Source organism: Sceloporus undulatus, unplaced genomic scaffold, assembly GCF_019175285.1.
Source record: "Sceloporus undulatus isolate JIND9_A2432 ecotype Alabama unplaced genomic scaffold, SceUnd_v1.1 scaffold_12, whole genome shotgun sequence".
Classification (NCBI taxonomy): Eukaryota; Metazoa; Chordata; class Lepidosauria; order Squamata; family Phrynosomatidae; genus Sceloporus; species Sceloporus undulatus.
Window position 1 is genome coordinate 4320955 of NW_024802934.1, and position 21181 is coordinate 4342135.

The 21181-nt window shown below is 40.0% G+C and overlaps 1 protein-coding gene across 1 annotated transcript in view; it reads left to right on the forward strand.

The window, feature by feature from the left end:
• LOC121917213 (MORC family CW-type zinc finger protein 1-like) overlaps positions 1-20604 on the forward strand; it is an 81854-nt gene extending 61250 nt beyond the window's left edge. Inside the window, exons 20-27 of the mRNA XM_042442970.1 lie at positions 1860-1935; positions 3504-3618; positions 6557-6703; positions 7975-8065; positions 8831-8887; positions 13950-14000; positions 16188-16352; positions 19813-20604. Of these exons, the coding sequence (XP_042298904.1) occupies positions 1860-1935; positions 3504-3618; positions 6557-6703; positions 7975-8065; positions 8831-8887; positions 13950-14000; positions 16188-16352; positions 19813-19965 (855 nt within the window). The 3' untranslated portion in view covers positions 19966-20604. The remainder of the gene's footprint in view (positions 1-1859; positions 1936-3503; positions 3619-6556; positions 6704-7974; positions 8066-8830; positions 8888-13949; positions 14001-16187; positions 16353-19812) is intronic.
• The last annotated feature ends 577 nt before the right edge of the window (positions 20605-21181 follow it).

Below are 21181 nucleotides of genomic sequence, written 5' to 3' on the forward strand. Positions count from 1 at the left end.
GAAAATGGAGAGAAGATGGAAATTAAACTAGCTGACATCTCTAATACTCCTCTGGCTGCCAAAACCTCTGTTTTGAAATACTCTTTACCTTAATTACTTGTGGCTCATCTGCTCAACTCTTGGGTTTGTCTAGAAATACACAGTGCCTATGAAAAAGTTTTTTAAAAAGGCAAGGGAATCCAGAAACTATAAGGTGCTGTTATAATTAATATATATTTATAAGTTTGCCATTCGCCATTAATTCTGCTCCTGCCACTTGTGTAAATAGCAGGTGGTTTATCCATAACAAAAGGAATGGTAGTGAGTGAGATTCCACTTAACATATGTCAGATCTTACCATTCTACAATTAGGGAGACTGTGGTGATAGCAAATAGCATAATGAAAAGAATGGGAAAGTAATGCAAAACAAACATCTTAGACTCGCTTAAGATTAGACCACTGAGGGCTATGTAAGGGGTGTAATAATAAAAGATTAAAATCGATTTTGTTAGGGTTGCCAAAGAGACAGTTTGAAAGGTAATTAGGATTTTAACAAATCCTCTGTTGTTTTCTGTACTTAATGTAGCTCAGGAAATTTACCTTGTTATTTGAGTGAAGCATTCCCCTACAAGAATAATAATTGATCATTATTAAAATGGAGGTGTCAGCAGGCACTCTACCATATTTATTAAGGACTTTGGAAATCAATGAATAGATGATATCCTTGCAAAAATATACACATAACATTGTTATGTAGCAGATAACCTCTTATGGAGTAAGAGATAGCTTCTGAAGAAGCTGCAGTTCCCCTAGCAACTGATGATGCATCCCAAAAGAAGTCAGTCTGGAAAGTCACTTACTAGAGAGCAGTTACAACAGACTGAGATGGATATTATCTAGGATGAATGTGTTGAATACCACAAAAATAACTTTTTAAAAACATGCAAATACTAAAAATGGGGTGGTGTGCAGAGTGTTTCCCAATGACTAGCTCTAGCATATGAAAAAGAAACAAGATTAGTGGCTTGGAACAGAGATAGACTCTACCAGCCAACTCCCTGCCATGTAGGAAGTCACAACCAAAGCATTCCGAACAGATGGCCATTCCAAAGGAGGAGACTCCAGCACTCTCCAAGGCATGACATGGTAAGCCAGAGTAGGAATTGTGCAGCTCCCAGAGATTGCTGGACTGCAATTCCCATCAGCCATAGCCAGCATAGACAATGGTGAGTTTCAATTTCACATCATCTGGAGGATTGCATAATTCTCACGCTTGTGAGACACTTATGAGGCACAGTAGTGCTTGAAGTGATCTCCCCCCAACCCCATTTCCTGAATAGCCAAAATCTTCCATTTTAGAATAATTATAGTTTGTTGTATTGTCTGGACCAGCAAATTGTGGTTAACACTTCTACATGGCTTGTTTAAAATAACCATAGTTCACATTAATCACAATTCTTAGTCTGAATAACCAAACAAAAGCATATGGGAAAGAGAGGAAAGGGAAACAAACATTGTAACAGTGTCATACAACTCCTGTCAAGGGCAAAGCAGGGTGGCACTGGCACTGCCTCTTCTCACTATAGGTTCCGAGGAAAGCGTAACAATGCTTGTCTTGACTTTCCATAACCCTGAAGAAGAATACTGATCTATGGTATATCACACCAGCATGTAAAGAGTTTAATTTGGAGATAGTGGCATCAGATACCAACAAAAGATAAAGTAAAATGGGTAACGTACATGTTAAGAAATAAAGAGAGGGCATTCAGAGGCTAACCTTTACAGCTCAAACTAAGTATTTATTGGAAACCCCCATGCGTGCCCTTCTAGGCATTTTAAGGAAAGACCTGTTTATAATCCAAATGCTATTATTTTACAGTTCATTTTATCTGACAGTGAGGCTGAAGATTTGTCAAAGTATGAAGACAGTAAAGATGTTTCTTTCATGCAGAAAGGTAAATACTGTCATTTTTACATATTTCTGGATCAAAGCCAATATTTGCACCTGTAACTGACTTTCAGTGGGTATTAAAGACAAAAGTACCCCCAGTAAAGCTGGTCCATTAGGGCAGTGGTATTCAAAGTGGTAGTTTGTGGACATATTTAGTCTGTATGCCATTGGCTGCTGATCAGTGAAGTTTCCAAGGAAAAAGGGAAGTATAGTACTATAACCATTGGGGAAATATATGGTACTGGTGCCAGGCAGATTGGGGGACAAAATTGCCAGTCCCCTATATCAGGTAGCCTGGGAAGCACTGCATTAGGGTATGTGAGGCACCTCAGAGGTTCAGGTTTAGGCTACCTCTAATCAGCACAGTCCTACTTGATTTATTGTTTATTTACAGTCATGCAGTGACATTGGATGTTAACTTCCACTCTCAGTCTGGTCTTTACAGACCTCGGGAGGGAAGTTCCTCCCTACAAAGGTAATACCCACAGGGTTTTTTTTTTTAATCCATTGTAGGTATAGGAACACTTTCATTAGGAGAACCCTTAAAAAACAAGGATTTGGGAAAGCCAGGAGTTTGTCGAGAGATTCTTATAGAATAGGTGCCCAATCAGGGATTCATAAGGCCATCCAAGACCAATGAACTGTTGTCTGGCCTGGGTGAATTGCTTTTTTCTTAAACATTTCTATTAATGCTTGCCAGAGTCCTGCAGCTAAGTTCTGGAAAAGTGTGGGAAAGAAAAGTTTTGGTTTGTTTTATTTTCCTGTTTATTTCAAGGGCACAGACAGAAGGAAAGATGCTTTGAAGAACAGGTTTGTTTTATTGTTTTTGGTATGAGGACCTGCATATGCTTAGAACAGAAGCAAGCTAAAATTTGCACTGGGACTCAAGGTGTCACAAACCTGGCTTGCTTTGTTTGGTATCCAGACACAGCTGCAGCAGACAAGAGTTTAAAATTAGTGTGCATTTGATTGTTTTGCAGGGACTGGATGATTCTGGTCAGTATCTAATTTAACCAGCTTCCCAAGAGACTATTTTATATTCAGCGGGTCAGAAACTATACTGGGAAGGTCTGAGGGTGCTGTAAGAGAAAGTTGGGAGAAAGTGGTGGTGATTTTAATTCCAAGCAAATCTGCATGAGGGTGGCTCCTGCCCTGTATGTAGTTTAAACAGAAAATGGAGTTCAAGAGTTGAAAGCAAATGCCAATTTGAAAAGTTGCTTAATATGCCTGCCCTCTCCCTTAACTTGGAGTGTTTTGTTTTATTGATATGTCACTGACCCTTTAAGAGAAGTTGCAACTAGGACTTTGTGAAAAGGCAAATCCTAGGGGAGTATTGCACTACAAGTTGAATCCCCTCTATCCATTTTTACTCAAATTCCAAAAGGCTGAAACTCAAGCCATGTGCTAGCTCAGGCTAACGTCCTGTTAGCATTGGATCCATGCATACAATCACCTTACCCTCTTCTTTTCACAATACCATAGTAGCATGGATGGCATTCCCTCTGTCCGATCCATATGTTTGCTGAAATCCATACCAAATAATTTTACTTGTTTTTATTGTTGTTATTGTAGTGTTTGATCCACATGAAGAAGAACAAGAGTACTCTGGTGAAAAGGGAGACAGTCACCTTAGTCTAATGAGTTCCTTACCTTTAGAGGAAAACTTTACAAAAACAGTTTGGGAAGGGTGAGTACAGTGGAATCTTCAAAAAACATTTGGGTTCTTCTGAATTTATAGTGTCTATGACTTTACATGGTGTTACTGATAAAGAAATATGATATGGTTTTTTGTGGGTTTTTCGGGCTATGTGGCCATGTTGTAGAAGATTTTCTTCCTGATGTTTCGCCAGCATCTGTGGCTGGCATCTTCTGATTCTGAAGATGCCAGCCACAGATGCTGGAGAAACGTCAAGAAGAAAATCTTCTAGAACATGGCCACATATTTATTTTATTTATTTATTTAGGTATTTATATCCTGCCCTTCAGCCCTAATGGCTCTCAGGGCGGCTTACAATTATTATTTTTAATCAGACAGTCCTCTGCCCTCAGGCTTACAATCTAAAAGACACGAAACAAAAGGAGAAGGGAATGGTGGAGGGAAAGGCGATGAGGTCCAGTGGTTCTTCTCTCCCTCTGAGGCCTGGACCAAGGCAGATGGATTGGAGGGAGGGCTCTTCCTTCTTCCAGGCTAGTCCTGATGGAGCTGGACCTGCCTGGTGAACTCCCTCTCAGGCCGGCCCGAAAAACCCACAAAAAACCATGGATGCCGGCCATGAACGGCTTTGAATTCAAATATGATATGCTTTTTGGGGTCAGGCTAGAGAACCATACAAGACTCAAAGTTAGCATATTAGAAATCTTCCCTCTGACCTACTTGCGTCATAGTACAGTACTATGTGCTTCGTGTTCCTTCGAAAACCACAGCATCCTCAATGTTCCAAAAACATTCCTTGAACAGGTTGTGCTGTGCTTCTTGGAACACGAACAAGTTGCTTAAACTATAGAATGTTTTTGTAAAACTATTCATTGAAAAAGTTAACTAAGGGGAAGGGGTGAAATAGGAGGAGAATTTGTTTCCTGTCTTTGTGAAAATTTCTATAAATGTTTGACAATATCTGGGGTTGGGGTTCTCTTGGCACCTTTTGCTACTAGAGGCCCGGCCGAAAATCGATAAATCCGTGTCTTCTGAACTTCAGTCAGTCTCTGTGGTTATTCTTGCCTGCCATTTTCTACAACACTATTTTAATGGAAATTATCGTGATCACCCTCTAAAAGAACTACCAGGGTGCATGCCCATATCATTGCACATTACATTTTAAGACCAGTGTGGTAGGAGTGAGCAAGCATTCATAACTCTGGCTAGCTGGAAGCACTGGAGACCTATTTCTACCCTTACCTAAAGCAGTCCCTCTCAGGCTAGTCAGAGAGTTATGAATGCTTGCTCATGCCTACCACACTAGTCTTCAAATGTAATGTGCAATGGTATGGACATGCTCCCTGGTAACTTTGACAAGAAGTGAAATACAGATAAATTGGGGTGGACAGCTGCATGATGGCAGGGAGGAACAAATTTCAGATCATGCTTCCCACAAGCCTGCTTCAACACACCAAAATATCTTTTTCCCTCCATTTCTCCTTCAAAATGGCAAAAGGTACATAATAACATTTCTTGTCATCATTTTGAAAGGGGAAAAGAGGGAAAATAAGATATTTTAGAAACGTGGGGGTTCTTCAGGGATTGGCATCTTTGCACATGTTGAGAAGAGATTTGGATGTGATTTTGGGGTGATTGTTGCTCCAGTTTCACTATTATTCCACCATTATGATGTCACGGCTGTGCCGCCTCCAAACAGAGTGGCGCGGGCCATGCGCGCCGCTGTAGGGCACTTGTGGCGCCCTTTCAGCGGCACCGGAAGGAGCTCCGTTTTGGAGCTCCTTTCGCCGTTTGTGTCACTGGCGCAGCGGCCCCTTTCTCTGCCTCCTCACTGCTGTTGGGGTGTCCTTGGGGCATGAAGCCCCAAAGACACCCCTTTCCAGGCCGCTTCCCCAAGGCCAGAAAAAGCAGCGGATCGGGGCCTTTGGGGCTGTTGCTGTGGCAGCTCAGGCCCCAATCCGTTGGGGAAAGGGGCAGGTGCAGGCCGCCCCAAAGGGGCGGTCTGTATCCCGCCTAAGAAAGCCTTAATGTACTGCAGTATAGCTTCCTTGAAAAAAATAAACTACATAACTTTCCAAGCTATTTCAAAGTATATTCTGTTAATTTTAGTGAATTCACCAAGGGTCTTTGGGTGAAAAAGTCCCACTGACATCATTGATCTTTCCGTATAATCTCACCAAGTTGATAAAGATCTGAGCCCCTTTCACATTATACAGTTGTAGGGTTATGATTCTATTTTAATTATCTTGGCTGGATCCTATGGAATCTTGAGGTTTGGAGTTCGGGGGTGCTATAATTGGGTAGTGTGAAAAGGCCCATGATGACATACATACCTAAACATATGCTGGGGACTTTTAACACTACACAGTTATAGCGCTGCAATTCCACTTTTAACTGCCTTGGCAACATCCTAATCAATCTTGGTATTTGAAGTTTAGGATGAAATGCTTAGCATTCTCAGCCGGAGAGCTCCAGTATTTCAAACTACAGATCCCTTAAGAGGCATCTGTGGCACTTAAAGTGGAATCATAGCACTATTAATTATGCAGTGTGAAAGGGACCATCTGTCCAGTGGTGTTTACCATACATGGCAGCAAGTTTCCATATGTTAGAAGCCTAAATCCAATTGTTAGTGCCAACTAAACTAGAACCATTATAACCATTATATGTCTACTAATTTACATTCAGCATTTAATTCATACTTTTGTTATATTAGTCTTTTAAGAGAGATTACATACCAAAAATTGAACATGGGATCTCACGCATTCAAAGTAAGGTGAGAAACCTTCAAGCTTTTGGATTTTGATTAATTGCTTTCACCATACCTCGCTATTCTCTTGGCTGATTAGGTTTAACGGGAATTCAATTTCCACAGTATCTGAAGGGCTACAGCTTCCTGTGATCCCTCCCTCCCTCCTCTCATTGGGTGTAATACTTGAAATGAATTTTATGGTACAGTATCTCTTTTCAGTTGCTCCACTGAGGCTTCAAAAGAAACCAATAAAGAGCCAGTTCTTGTTGCTGTGGAGGAGTCTGCTGCTGGCTCCTCACGTACACAGGAAGATTCTGAACACATTCCTAAAACTAAAATGATAGAAACGTTAACGTCTCGCATCAAGTAAGTATTCATAAAGGTGCGGCCATGCAGCAAAATGTGTGTCCTTGTAATCTAACAAGGACTTTTTGGAAGCCTAATTTCATGCTAAATATGAATCAAGACAGGAATTGATGGACTTCTTCAACTGTGAAATATTTAACAAATTATATACACTATATGGAATCAACATTCAAATAGTCCAGTCTAAGATTCTCCTGCAGCTAGTGTAGAGGTTAGGCGGGTCTCAGAGGTCTGAGAAAAAGTAGTTTTGGGGAGCATAGAGCCAGTCTGGATCATGAGCGAAGTATAAGGTTGGTGGGTGAACTCTCCCAGATAGGATTCACCACCACGCCCATCTGTCATTTCTGCCTCCCTCCTGTACCACTTTTTTGTATATAGCTCCTTTGTCACAAAATGGCAGCTTCAGCAGGGGTTATTCTTGCAAAGTTTAGTGAGAAAAAGCCAAACATGGTACTGTTGCTTCAGTATAGTGGCTCATATAGGAATGGATCATAAGGCTGTTCTCCTTTAAACTTACCTGAGTGGACAGATCCTTGAATTACAAGAGAATTTACCTTGTGAATTTACCACATGTGAATAAGCACACTGAGGATTGCTTTGCTTCTGTTCAGTTTTAAAACCATACACTTGGATGTGTGTTATACTGGTTTCAACAAGTAATCTTGTGTCACCTTAACAATTAACAATTTTATTCTGGCATAAGCTTTTATGGACAATCCATTGTATCAACTGCATAAAATGGATTCTAGTGTACTGGTTTTTAGCCTTTCAAATCTTGTACTTAATTGCACTGGCTTCCAGGCTGCTTTCATATTCAATCCAGAGGGTTAGTTTTGACCTACAAAGACCTAAAAAACCTGGAACTATGATATCTGAAAGACTGACACTTCCCTAATGGAGCATCATAGAATTTGAGATCCTTGGTGAAGGGTATGATGTGTGTCCTTCCTGAAAGGTTAGGTTCGTGAGTAAAGTATACAAGACAATACTTTCTCAGTAGCAGCACCTTGCTTTTGTCATTTGTTGACTCTACAAGAGGAATCAAGATGGCTCAGTCCCTGCTGAGCTTCTGGCTACTTCTGGCTCCCTCCAGTGGCATGTACAACTGGATCAAATTCACTGCTCTAGTCTGTGAAAACTTATTCTATAACAGTTTAAGTTTGGAACTCTGTTATAGGCCTGTTACAGACTGCCAAAATAAAGCTGCTTTGGGTCTCTTTGGAGGTATGCTGTTTAAATGATGTGCATGACTTTTACTGTCTTTTTCCCAGGGAGGTCCTCCTGTATTTTCTTCCTGAATGTAGTAATTCAAGAGAACATCTTACATCTATGTGTCCTGAAGATATTTTATCTATGTTCAAGGTAAGCATATTAAAAATAACACATAATTATATGCCTAGATGTTTATAATTAGTCAGTGCAGAAAAGGGTTGTGTGATACAGACACGCCAAAATAAAGCTGCTTCGAGTCACTTTGGAGGTATGCTGTTTAAATGATACATGTTTCATAAGAGTCCAGCAGCCACACCAAAGCCACGCTCCAGTCCTAAAGACTGGAGTGCAGCTTTGGTGCAGCTTCCAGACTCTTAGGACGCATACATCATTGAAACACCATACCTTCAAAGTGACCTGAAGCAGTGTTATTTTGGCCTGTCTGTATAGGGCCACTGGCGTTTTACAGACCGCCCCAAAGGGCAGTCTGCCTCCGCCCTTGTTTGCTGCGTGACGAAGTTGCAGCGGAGAAACCGCGTGGCTCCCCCGTGCAGGAAAAAGAACCCGCAGAAAGTGGGTTCTTCTTGCAGCGCAATTATGACGCTGCAAGGTGTCAATGGCACCCTTGCGGCGTCACAACTGCGCCGCAACATGCGGATGCTAAGCATTTGTCACGTCAAAATGGCAACACCCATCTGTATAGGGCGCCACCATTTTGATGCCCTCATTACGTGCGAGGGGCAAGGCGCGCCAGGAAGTGCCACCCCTTGCGCGTAACAACGGTGCCCAGTAGGGCCCGTCTATAAAACACCACAATCATACTAATTTCAGTTATATGGCAGAAGTAAATGCTAATTATGTTGTTAGCAGAACAAGATTCTGGTTACTGTCCTAACTGTCTGACTCACTCCCTAGTGGTATTTTATTCACTCCTTGGATTTCACCATCGCATTATCAACTTGGAAAATATTGGTAAATAGATTTTTTAAATAAATTTTTATCAGAAATTCTGAGATAGGTGCAATTTTAGATAACAGTGTGCTTATTTTGGCTTCTGCATTTAGTTTCCTTGATGGGTTTTCTTAGCTGTTCAGAGGGGGATTTGGCATTCTTCTGAGATTGAAAGAATGTGACTTGCCCGAGATCACTCAGTGGCTTCCCATAGTAGAGTGGGTTTTGGAACCCTGGTCTCCCAGAGTACTAATACAGCTCAAATCACTACACCGCATTGATTCTCATGTTATGAGTCTCCGTATTCTGTTCATCAGTGATACCTTTATTGGCCAACCAAAATGCAAATATAGTTGTTGCAACAAGTATATTGTGCATTTTGGTTGGCCAGTGAAGGTATCACTGATGGATTTTTGTTTGTATTTGTTAAATGGCCAACACAGCTATCCCTGAATGTTTTATTTATTATGTTGCTGCTGTTTAGCTTTTTAACTACTTTCTAAGAATCCCTGGCAAGCTATTGATGTGTGGGATATAAATCAGAACATGGAAATGGGTGATCCATTTAACACTCATATGACTAGTCTCTTTGGTAGGAATAGAGAAAATGTAACCTGCAGGCCACATGCAACCCCCATGCTGTTTTTGTAGCCCCAAAAAACAGCTGCTGATCAGCAACAGTAGTGGAGGGCAACATTGCCATTGTATGTATGTGCATGTTTGTGAAAACTGAACAGTGAAGAAAGTTGATAGGAAGAAAGTAAACTCATTTGAAATGTGATGCTGGAGAAGATCTACAGATACTGTGGACTGCTGAAACGACATATAAATGGGTCCTACAGCAAATCATTCCTGAACTGTCCCTAGGAGCCAAGATAACTAAAACGAGACTCATATTTTGGTCCTTTCATGAGAAGACATGACTTGTTAGAAAAGAGAATAATGCTTGATAAAGTTGGAGTTAGTAGTAAAGTTGGAGGGACTCAATCAAGGAAGCCACAACTCTGAGTTTGCAAGACCTGAGTAGGGTTATTGATAATAGCATAACTTGGAACTTTATCACATGGGGACGGGCATCTTTATCTCATCCAGAAAGTGCAATTGAATGTGATCACGTGAAAGGCTTTCTCACTACATCTTGCTGATCCCATGAATGCCCCATCAATGAAGTGGAATTGTGTTATCGGGATCCTCCGATAATAACAAAATTAGAGGAAATGAAGGGGCAATTCCACTTCATTCACAAGACATTCATGGGATCAGTGCAATATAGTGAGAAAGCCTTTCACACAGTCACATTCAGTCGTGCTTTCTAGATGAGACAATGTCCCAATAAGTGAGGTTTTGTGTGAAAGTGCTTCCCATGATCACGCGATAAGCATAGGACAGGGATGGGACAATGACATCCCATGCTCCATGTGATAATGTCCTTGGAGGTTTCTCATTCATAGGGTTGCTGTAAGCTGAAGCTGAATTTACAGCACTGAACAACAGGCTTCTTACCAACCCCCATTTCCCCCCAGAAAATTAGTTTTGCACCCATTGCACCTTATTGTTCCTTATTTTGCCACATTTTGTAATGCGCACACACGCACACACATATCTGTTTTCAGCCCAGGACATGCTTCCCCCCCCCCAATATGAAGTAACCTGAATTTGATTGTCTCATGACTTCATGTTGAAAAATGCTCTTTCTTGGATTCAGAATGGCCCCAAGGAACCCTAAGAATAGTGAAATTGCCCCAACCCCCATAGGGGGCATTGGAGGCATTTCTTTCAGAGGTTGGCTGACAGAAGAGGTGGGGTTCTTCTTCGTGGTCTCTGCAAATCACACAAATGGGGTATTCTGTGCCTGCGCAGCAATGCTCAGAAACTTCTAGAATCTCTGGGCAAAAGTTTGCAACTTTTTGGCGGTAGCTCCGCCCATCCCATATATAGCCCCTAACATTCCCACTCTTCCTCAGTTCCTTCATTCTGCCACACTTAGCAGCTCGAGGAACTTCGCTAGCTCGGTTTATCCTTGCTATTGGCCTTTTCTCACATCTCTGGACTTTGACCAATGGAATTGTCCTTGACCACTCTCAACGGATTAATCCTACGGACCTTGTTTGTTAACTTCAGATTGACTACGGTATTGTTAGACCATTCTTTGTATGATGGCTTCTTTCAAAAGATGTTCTGAATGCAGGGTTAAAATCCCAATCTTGGATTGACATGATAAATGTGTCCTGTGTTTGGGGGAGACCCATATTCCTAAAGATTGTCCCCATTGTAAGGCCATGACTACACAGGGCTTGAAGAACTGAAATCAAAAATTGAACGCCTTCCTTTATGAGAAAGTCCTTCAACCGTCACCAGCCTCTACTTCAGTTTCTCACCAAGAGCCTTTTACGAGGCCGTCCACTTCAATTGCTCATAAAGACAAATCCCTTAGATCAGGGAAAGAACATGGTGAAGCGACTAAAAAATCATCCAAGAGGAAGCAGGAAGACAAGCAGGAAAAGTCCCGTGCTCCAGGCTCACTAGGAGATGCCTTCCAGTTCGAGTGGTCAGAAGGGCTGATTTATGTATTTCTTCCCTTCCCACTTATCATGAGGACCATGGCAAAGATGACATGGCCGAGACAACCCTGGTTCGCTCGTCTATTCCATCTCTCCCAAAGGACTTACCTCCAGCTGCCATTTGATCCCAACCTCCTGTCTCTGCACAGAGGCCTTGTTCTCCATCCCAACATGGAGACCCTCTCATTGGTTGCATGGAGGATTTCTCCTTGACGTCTTTACCAGATCCTATCAAAGATGTTATCTTGGTGTCGCAGAAGCCTTCAACACAAAAGTCTTACCAATATAAATGGGACAAGTTCTTTGCTTTTCTTCTGGACAGACACATTCCTCCATCCCAAGCAATGGTTTTGGAGTTCCTAATGTCCCTAGCAGATGCTGGGCTCTGTTTGACTTCTATCAAGTGTTACCTGTCAGCCACTTGTTCTCATTACCATTTCAAGGGCAGACATTCCCTCTTCAAAAACCCTTTGATACAGAGATTCCTCAGAGGATTCAACAGTCTCCATCCTCCATCCTTGGTATTGACACCGGCATGGAGTTTAGACCTTGTGCTTTCCTGTTTGGCATCCAAGCCCTTTGAACCCATGGCCACTATAGACATGAGATTACTGATCTGGAAAAAAGCATTCCTTGTGGCTATCACATCTGCTTGCTAGGCAAGCGAACTCTGTGCCTTACGGGTGGACCAACCTTACCTCCACTTTCACAGGGACAAAGTGGTCCTCTGTACCGATATCACCTTTCTGCCAAAGGTGGTACCAGCCTTTCACATGAACCAGATCCTATCAAAGATGTATTGCCGCCACTGGCCCCAAACCCAACCACCGACATCGAACTCCAGCTCCATGCTTTGGATGTTTGGAGAGCATTGGCCTTCTACCTGGACAGAACCTCGATTTCGAGGTGCTCTGAGCGGCTGTTTGTGTGCTACTCAGAGGCCAATAAAGGACTACCTGTGACTGTGCAGAGGTTTTCTAAATGGGTGGCCAGTACCATCCATCTCTGCTACAAACTCTGAGGTAGACCTCTTCCAGTTCGGGTTCGGACCCATGGAACTCGGGTGGTAGCTGCATCCTCCGCTTTTCTGACTGAGGTTCCCTTGGAAGATGTCTGCAAAGTTGCTGTCTGGTTCCAGTCATTGACTTTCATCAAACATTACAGGCTGGACACCAGAGCCAGACAAGATGCAGCTTTTGGGAGCACAGTATTGCTTTAGTGTCTACACTGACTAGTTTTTCACTTCAGTTTCATCTGAGTTTGCACTGAATTCCATTGATTGCATGTTTTGGTATTGATTACATGTATTGTTTTCTTGCTATTCACTTTTGGAGTGGATTTGACAATTCAACTGAACAGTTTGATTGATTGACTATTGCACTGCATATGATTCATTTTCCTTTCACTTGAACTATAGAGTTTGATAAATAACAGTGACAAGTGCACTTTGATATTCATGACTTTATTGTAGTTAATAAATCCAGTTATTTGACTTACAAACTTATGTCATGACACTCCCTCCTGAAGCTTGTCAGTCTAACCCATTTGTGTGATTCACAGAGACCACAAAGAAGGACAGGTTGCTATCCTGTAATGGTATTTCTTTGAGTGGTCATCTGTGAATTCACACAAATCCTGCCCATCCTCCCCTCAGTGTCCTGCTTACTTTGCTATCTTTACTGTCGCATTTTGCATGGCGTACTTTGAACTGAGGAAGAGCGGGACCGTTAGGGGCTATATATGGGATAGGCGAAGCTACTGCCAAAAAGTTGCAGAAAGTTGCAAACTAGCTTTTGCCCAGAGATTCTAGAAGTTTCTGAGCATTGCTGCGCAGGTGCAGAATAACCCATTCGTGTGAATTCGCAGATGACCACTCGAAGAAATACTGTTACAGGTGAGCAACCTGTCCATGCATATAATGAGACATCCTGGAGATGGAACCCAAATCTAAACATGAAAATAATTTATTTTTCTTATATACCTCATAAACATAGCCTGAAGGTGATTTTACACATAATATTTTAAAATAATTTTATGTGAGAAATAAAGTTTGTATACACAGAACTTGCCTGAGTTCAGGATTTTGGATTTTCGAAGTATTTCAGATTTTGGAATTCCACATAAGGGATACTTAACCTTTAATAAAAAAAACTGAAATCTTAAACTGCGAGCAGTGCAAACTTAATATAATGTCATTCAGTCCTCAGATTATTCACGCATAGGCTATTTATTATTTCTCAATTCACTGTGTATACAGTAGGATAAAGGAACTGTTTGCACAGACTAAGGGATTGCTTATGATAATGTAGATCAAAGGTACAGGACCCTGAAGGAGACAAATGGTTCAGTGCTCTAGATCATGGTCCTGTCAGGAATATGCCTGCTATACTGACAATTTTTTAAAAATTCACTAAAAAGTAGAATCACCTGATGAAATTAACATAGTTTGTCTCTTAACTGCAAAAGATGTTCGCACTTGTGCATTTTCTAAGACTTCCTATTGTTTCATTTTAAAAAACCAGCTGAATGAACATTGGGAGAAGAACAAGGCTGTTACTTTATACATCGATGAGGTAAAACCTATTTAATATGGCTCATGTTTTCTGACCTGATCCCATTAGATCAAAGTATTCTTTATTGAATAAGTCTCCAGATGATTTCAAAATGGCAAAAGCAATACCGGAAGTTATATACAATTAAAACAAATGATCATAAAGAGATCACTCAATTGCTTTTTGCAAGAGAAGACTAGGCTAACCCTTTTCCTACTTCCTGCTTCCTCAAGGAAGCTGTTTTGACAGCAGAGAGGGCAACCCTATGAGTCACAGGGAGGTTGGCTTTTTTTTTTCTTAGTGGTGTATACAGAGAAAACAGTTGTTGCAGGATTTGTTGGAAATCTGGTGCTACCTCTTCTCACTGATTGCTGTATTTTAATCACGCTCTTTCATTACAGAATGCATATAAAATGTCTCTAAATTTGTACAAATTACCTTTTAGATACTTATAAGCAACTGCTGTTGCTAATTCCAGTATACAGTATTTGTAATTTCAGGAGCAGGATGTAGCTATACACATTATAGAGGTATTTATCTCAACCCATAGCTTTTCATATTTTGTTGTGTTATAGCCTGCTATTGAAATTGATTTAATTGGAATTGTGATTGCATGATACACAGAAGATACTCAATACTATTAATGCAAAGTATTTTTATTAAGGCACAAAAGTTAAGTGAACACAAAGTGATACTTGTTGGTTACAGAATTTTTCACTCCCTTTGCTGAGTGGCATGTTAGAATAGGCTCTGATGTAATCTACTGGCCATTGAATTCACACTTGACATTGTACTTAGGACAAGAGGTTACTGTTAGAACAGGCTTGGACACAGAAGAGTGTGAGGAGTGAAGATAGGAAGTATTACCACAACAAAATGTTAAAGCATCAAAGGGGGCGAGAAGGTGTTGTAGGCTGGTTTGTGGGGGAGCCTTGGGCTGTTGGACACCACCTTTACCACAGGAGTTGCCATAAAAGGATGAAAAGGGGAGAACGATGAATACTATTATAGCTTTGGAAGTCCTCATATGATCTGAAGAGTTTCTCTCTCATCTGTGCAAGGGTTCTTAGAATTTTTGCTTCATCCCTTTCTCCTTAGAGCAAAGTGTAGAAGTTAAATGTTTGATAATCACATAACTTTTGCCTATGGAACTAGCATTAGGGGGAATAACCAACATGATCAAGGATTGCTTTTCAGTTCAAGGTGCCTACCAACATCTCATTTGCGGTGTCAGCCATCATCTATAATGACCATCACTGCTGTTTGTTTGTTTTTTAAGTGGGTCCTTCTGTGGTGGGAGACGTGGGTATTTTTTCTTGTTTCTGTGCTCGCTCGCTCTCTCTCTCACACACACACACACACACGAGTAAGTCCCTGTTCAGGAGCAGAGCTTTCTGCTGCAGAGGGTGGCAAAAAATGTTTTGAAAAGCATTATCCCCACCTCTTGAGAATATCAGCCCTAGTTTTTAAAAGAAAGTCACCAAGGCCACATTGAAGTGAGAGAAAACTAGTCTTCATCAAGAATTTTACATGTGGGCTTGAAGCCCTTCCTCTCATGTTCTGTTTTCCCACCAAGATTCAGACACACACACTGCAAAGGTAACATTGGAGAAAATGGTATTTTCACCAGGAAAAAAGCACTGGGAGGAATGTGGTTTTTACTAGGTAAATCGTGATGGGATTGCTTCCATGTGTCCCCTATTCTCAATCCCCACTTTAACTGGTAATGTGAGGAACTGAACCTTTTGTATCAAAGCAAATGGTGTGAGCACCAATCTGTGCCTCCCCTTCGCCCACCTGGCCCTGAGGTTTAGGCTGTAGTTTCACTGTCCCCACATAAAAACAACTAAAAATACTCTGCAGTTTCATAAAGTAAGCCTTTCTAAATATTAGGCACACTGTAGCATCTGCATTAGGCAGTGGAAGGTGGGAGTGAGGAGAGGAAGCAAGAGCAAATGAAAGGAGGATGGATCTGCTTTGATATGAAGAACAGGGTGGTGACATTTTGTTCACCTCTGACAGCAGCCAACTCTGGCCATCCTGTTATTTGGCTAAAGAAAAAGAGAGCTCCTTTTGGAGAAGGCTTAAACAACATTTTAAAAAGAGAATAGCACCTTCTATTTTTAATTTGAGAGGGGGAATTGAATAACAGAATGTAAAAGATTTAAATTATGTAATAAATATCAAGGATGTAAATATATATTTCAGTATTTTCTGCAATATGAACAGCAACTTAACAAAAAACTCCAGTCTGAAACTGTACGTGGCATTGAAACAGAGACTAATCTGTGCAAAAGACAGGTAAAGGCTGCAGAAGAAAAACTTGAGCATCTTCGGAAGAAAGTAGCACAGCTGCTATTGAAAATTCATCCAGTAAGTGCTATTACTCTGTTTTAATGTTAGATTCAATTAAGTGATTTCCACTGTTTTAGTGTTTTGGGGCAGGAGAAGGATTCTCTGTCCCTGCTGACACATCTTCCTCTATTAGAGAATATAGAATTTATTTGAATATCTAACAGGGTTTCAGCTGATTATACTGCCAAGTAGAAATCAGTTTTAATTAGTGAAGCTAAGGAAACAGTATAGTTAAGGTCAGTTTTGTTATGTGTATGGTACGCTGTATAGAGAGTGGAGGTGATGGGGAAGTTTCCATTCCACAAGTAATAACATTTGTTTGCTAAGTTATAAATGTTACACTTCCTTTGAAATTCCAGACAAATAAAATATGTATTTTATATGCAAATTTATTTAAATAGTAATTTAAATAATAATTTATCAGTTAAAATACAAATGTTTAAATAACCAAAAAAACCAAACAAATTTCTAATTAGTAGACACTGGTATACTGATTCATAGCTTGGCACAAATTCAAGTTAACTTTTAATTTGTGCATTTGAATCTTGAAACTTCTTGATATAAAGCCTAGGACAACTGAACTGAATTAGATGGCAAGATTATTTTATACTTTTAAGTTAAATACCATTATTATTTGATCAAGATGGGATTTTTAGATGCAACATCCTGCTTGTAGAGAGATACACCCTTTACTGACATCAGCATCATATGGAAGTAGTAGGGAAAATATGTCTAAACTTTTCCTTTAAGCCCACTGCGTTTGATAGAAAGGAATTATGATAATAAATTTTGAAATGGAGTTGAGTTTAGAATGTAAACATCCCAGTGCGAAAATCTGTGCCACATTATCAGTCAAACCAAGTTTAAACCCAGATCATAATGAGTTCAGCATTGTTAGACAAACTTGCTTTTCAATATACCTGCTCAGCCAGTTAGCATTTAAAGTGACAGTTTTGATACTTTGCCAGTTACTTCATAGTTTCTTCAGATCCTCCTCTATCATTATAAGGCTTTTTTGCAAAATACTGATAGTTGCTTTACTAGATTGCATTGTTTTGACTGTTTGCTTTGTGCATTTATTTTTAATCTTAATAAAAACATAATTTTCTACAATATGAAATCCTATTGACATATTTGTTATTCTTTCATTTATTTGCTTGTTTATGTATTAACATATTTATACCCTGCCCTATATAAAAGATCTCAGGGCAGCTTCAAAAAAGCATTAGAACAAGTTATGCAATTTAAAATAGTAAAACTAAAAACATATTAAACTGCAATGGTATGTCAAGAACAGATTTTTAAAGATTTTTTTTAAAATTAAAACTTTGTACACTGCATTTGGGATGAGCTAATAAGGCTTTGATGAACAGTCAAGTTTTAACTTGGTGCCTAAATGACATGGGTGTTGATGTCAGTCATGTCTCCAGAGGGAAGGTATTCCACAATTGTGATGTAACTGCTGAGAAGGTCCTCTTTCATGTCTTAACCAAGTTTATTAATCACACTGGTGGGAAATGGAGGAGCGCTCCCCCAGCATATTTTAATCCCCAGGCAGACATATATGGGGAGAAGTGTTCCTTCAAATTTGGAAGTCCTATGCTCTTTAGGGCTTTAAATGTCATCACAAGCACCTTGAATTTGGATCAAAAACCTAGTGGCAGCTGGTGCAGTGCTTTTAATACTGACATGGTAAGGTGTCTATATGGTACTCCAGTCAACAGTCAATCTGCTGCATTTTTCAGCGCCACAAAAAGCACATTACAGTAGTCTAACTGGGAAGTTATCAGTGCATGGACTACTATGGCTATGTTAGCTCTGTCCAGGAAATACCGTCACTGGCACACCAGTCAAAGCTGGCACCAAACCCTCCATGTCACAGAGTGTATTTGGACTTCCAATGACAAGAATAAATCTAAGAGCACTCCTAAGCTACACACCTGTTCCTTCAGGAGGAGTGCAGCCCCATCCAGGACAGACTGTATGCCCAATACCCAGACCCAGGAACCACCAGTCCACAAAGACTCCATCTTATTGGATTCAGTTTCAGTTTATTGGCCTTCATCCAACACATTACAGCATCCAGGCAGTGATCCAGCATCTGCACATCCCAGCTGACTCCAGTGACAAGGAGAAATGTTGCTGAGCATTACTAGCATATTGATGGCACCCCATTTCAACCCCCCCCTTATGACTTCTCCCAATATCTGTCTTCATATTGAACAGCATGGGGGATAAGATGGAACCCCAGGGCATCCCACAACTTAATAGGCATGGGGCTGAACAAATTCCCCAGTGCTGCTCTGGAACTGGCCCTCTAGATAGGAACGGAACCACTGCAGAATGGTGCTTCCTACTCCCATCTCATAGAGCTGGCCACTGAGACATCCAGGAATACCAACAGGGTAGCATTTCTTCTGTCTTTCCCCTGGAGTAAGTTGTCAGTTAGAATAAGCAAGTCTTTTTCAGTGCTGTACTGAGACCTGAAACTAGACTGAAATGGTTCCAGATAATCTGTTTCTCCAAGAATGGCTAAAGTTGCCCATCCAACATATTTGAAAAATTATATGACACTAGGGTCCAAACTACTTGCGATTTCACTGTCTAGCCTAGCTTACGCACGCACACACATTTCAGCCCTTATTTCTTTTCATCAGCCTGCTTGAGATCTGTTTTCTAGGAATTCTAGGCTTCTCAACCAACCAAAGGTTTTCTCTTCCTTGGCTTGGCTTCATCCTTTTTCACATGCTCTTCCATACTCCTGGAGTTACTTACCGACTGTTCCTTTCCTCATTATTTTTACATTTTCCAAAGCTTTTGGAATGTTAAATTTAATATTTTTTATAATCTTGTATATTTTGCATACATTTATGTTTCAGTTTGTTTTATATTATATTTTTGTATTTTATCTGGATAATTTGTTTCACAATTGTATTGTAAAGTTTTATATTTTTATTATTCCTTCCTTTAGATTGTGTTCCATTAACAAGAACTACTGTTTATGGTTGTTTTACACATAAAGTGTCATGTGCATTGATAACTCTATATAAATAAACAATAACATTATTATTATTATTATTATTATTATTATTATTATTATTATTATTACTATGCTTTATTTATATAGTGCTGTAGATTTGCACAGCGCTGTACATACAAACAGTAAAATAGATAAGAGTAAACCTGCCCATGGCGTACAATCTAAGAAATAATAGCATAATACATATAAATAATATATAACAATACAGAAAAGGGTTCAATAAAACAGGCAACAAATTAAAAACGTTAAATAGCAAATAATATCCTCAATGAATGTTCCTCCCATCCCATGTAGTTTGCAGTGTGTATGTTTCTCCCAGTATGCATGTTCTAACAATGCTCATGTGGTCATATTATGTACAGTTGACTATGATGTGGAGTTTGGACCTAAAAATCTAGTTACATTGTAATAATGTCTTTTTGTTGCCTTCTTTTTCAGCATCTTCTTATAAATAAGCTGGAAGACATTGATAGCTTCCTAGAAGAGAATCTGAACTCTGAAAATCGCTGTACAGTTGCTACTGGAAAAGTCAACACCAGTGAAACAAGTGTCTCTGTCTTACAGGATGAAGATATTGAGAAAAACTTTTAACACTCTATGTATAAATAAATAAATAAATAAATAACAGAAGTATCCTACAGAAAGTTTACATGTTAAAGGATGCTTGGAGAAGAAATATGGATAACTGGAACATTCTCAGATACATTTTGGTTTTTGCATATCATAATTTACTTTCATCTACATTACTGCCTTGCAAAATCCTTGAATTTCACTGCAGTCCACTGATGTGTATGGATGTAGTGGAGGAGGGGAATAATCAAAATGATGCCTGTGCTCTTGTAAACAGGCTCTTGTGGAATTACAAACATGTTGAAATTGAGGCTTTTTAAAAGTAGTAACTGTTTTGTTGGAAAAAATGGACCTTGGCTGCATCCACACTGGAGAAATAGCCCGGTTTGGCACCGCTTTAACTGCCCTAGCTCAAGGCTATGGAATTCTGGGAGTTTCCGCTCTGGGACCCAGAACAAACTCTAACTCCCAGAATTCCATAGCCTTGAGCCAGAAAGAGTTAAAGCAGTGCCAAACCGGGTTATTTCTCCAGTGTGGATGCAGTCCTTATTTATTATAATGTGTTAAACTTGTAGCAATATAAAAACTAAGTTTTTCATTTTGAGTTAACTGTTTTTAGAGATTGCCTTGCCTAATAAAGGAAAATAATTCAGAGACATAGCCATGTTAGTCTGGAATATCAGTAAGCAAAGGGATTTTGCAGCACCTTTGAGATTAACTGCAAAAAAACAACAACAATAAAAGCATGTGCTTTTATAGACTTGATCTACTTCCTCAGATGCAAGTTGTTGCATCAGGAGAGGGACACTTGCCTACCAACCATAGAGATCTAATTCGCATTTTAAACCAACAATCTGTGGAGGGTTAGCTGCAGTATTATTTTATAATTGCAAGGTAAACTGTGTCACCATGAACATTTAGGGTAAGACATCATAACTAAGAACTCAAATTTCCCCACTATGCTGAGTAACAGATTCACTGTGATTTTGGCATGCCAGAGGAAATAATTTCAACTGAGATGCCAATTCATTTTCTCGCCATTGTCTCATGTTCCAATAGAGGTGCATGCTTTTGTTTTTGCTTTACTTTTGCTTGCTCACTTGCTTTTTAGTACAGACTATTTTTATAGTTCAGTCAGTCACTTAAAAATCAGTTTTTAAAAAATTGTTTTAGAAACAGTGGAAGCTCTTTTGTAAGCTGCTTTTCACAAGTCAGCTCACTGATGTATTTAGCTCAC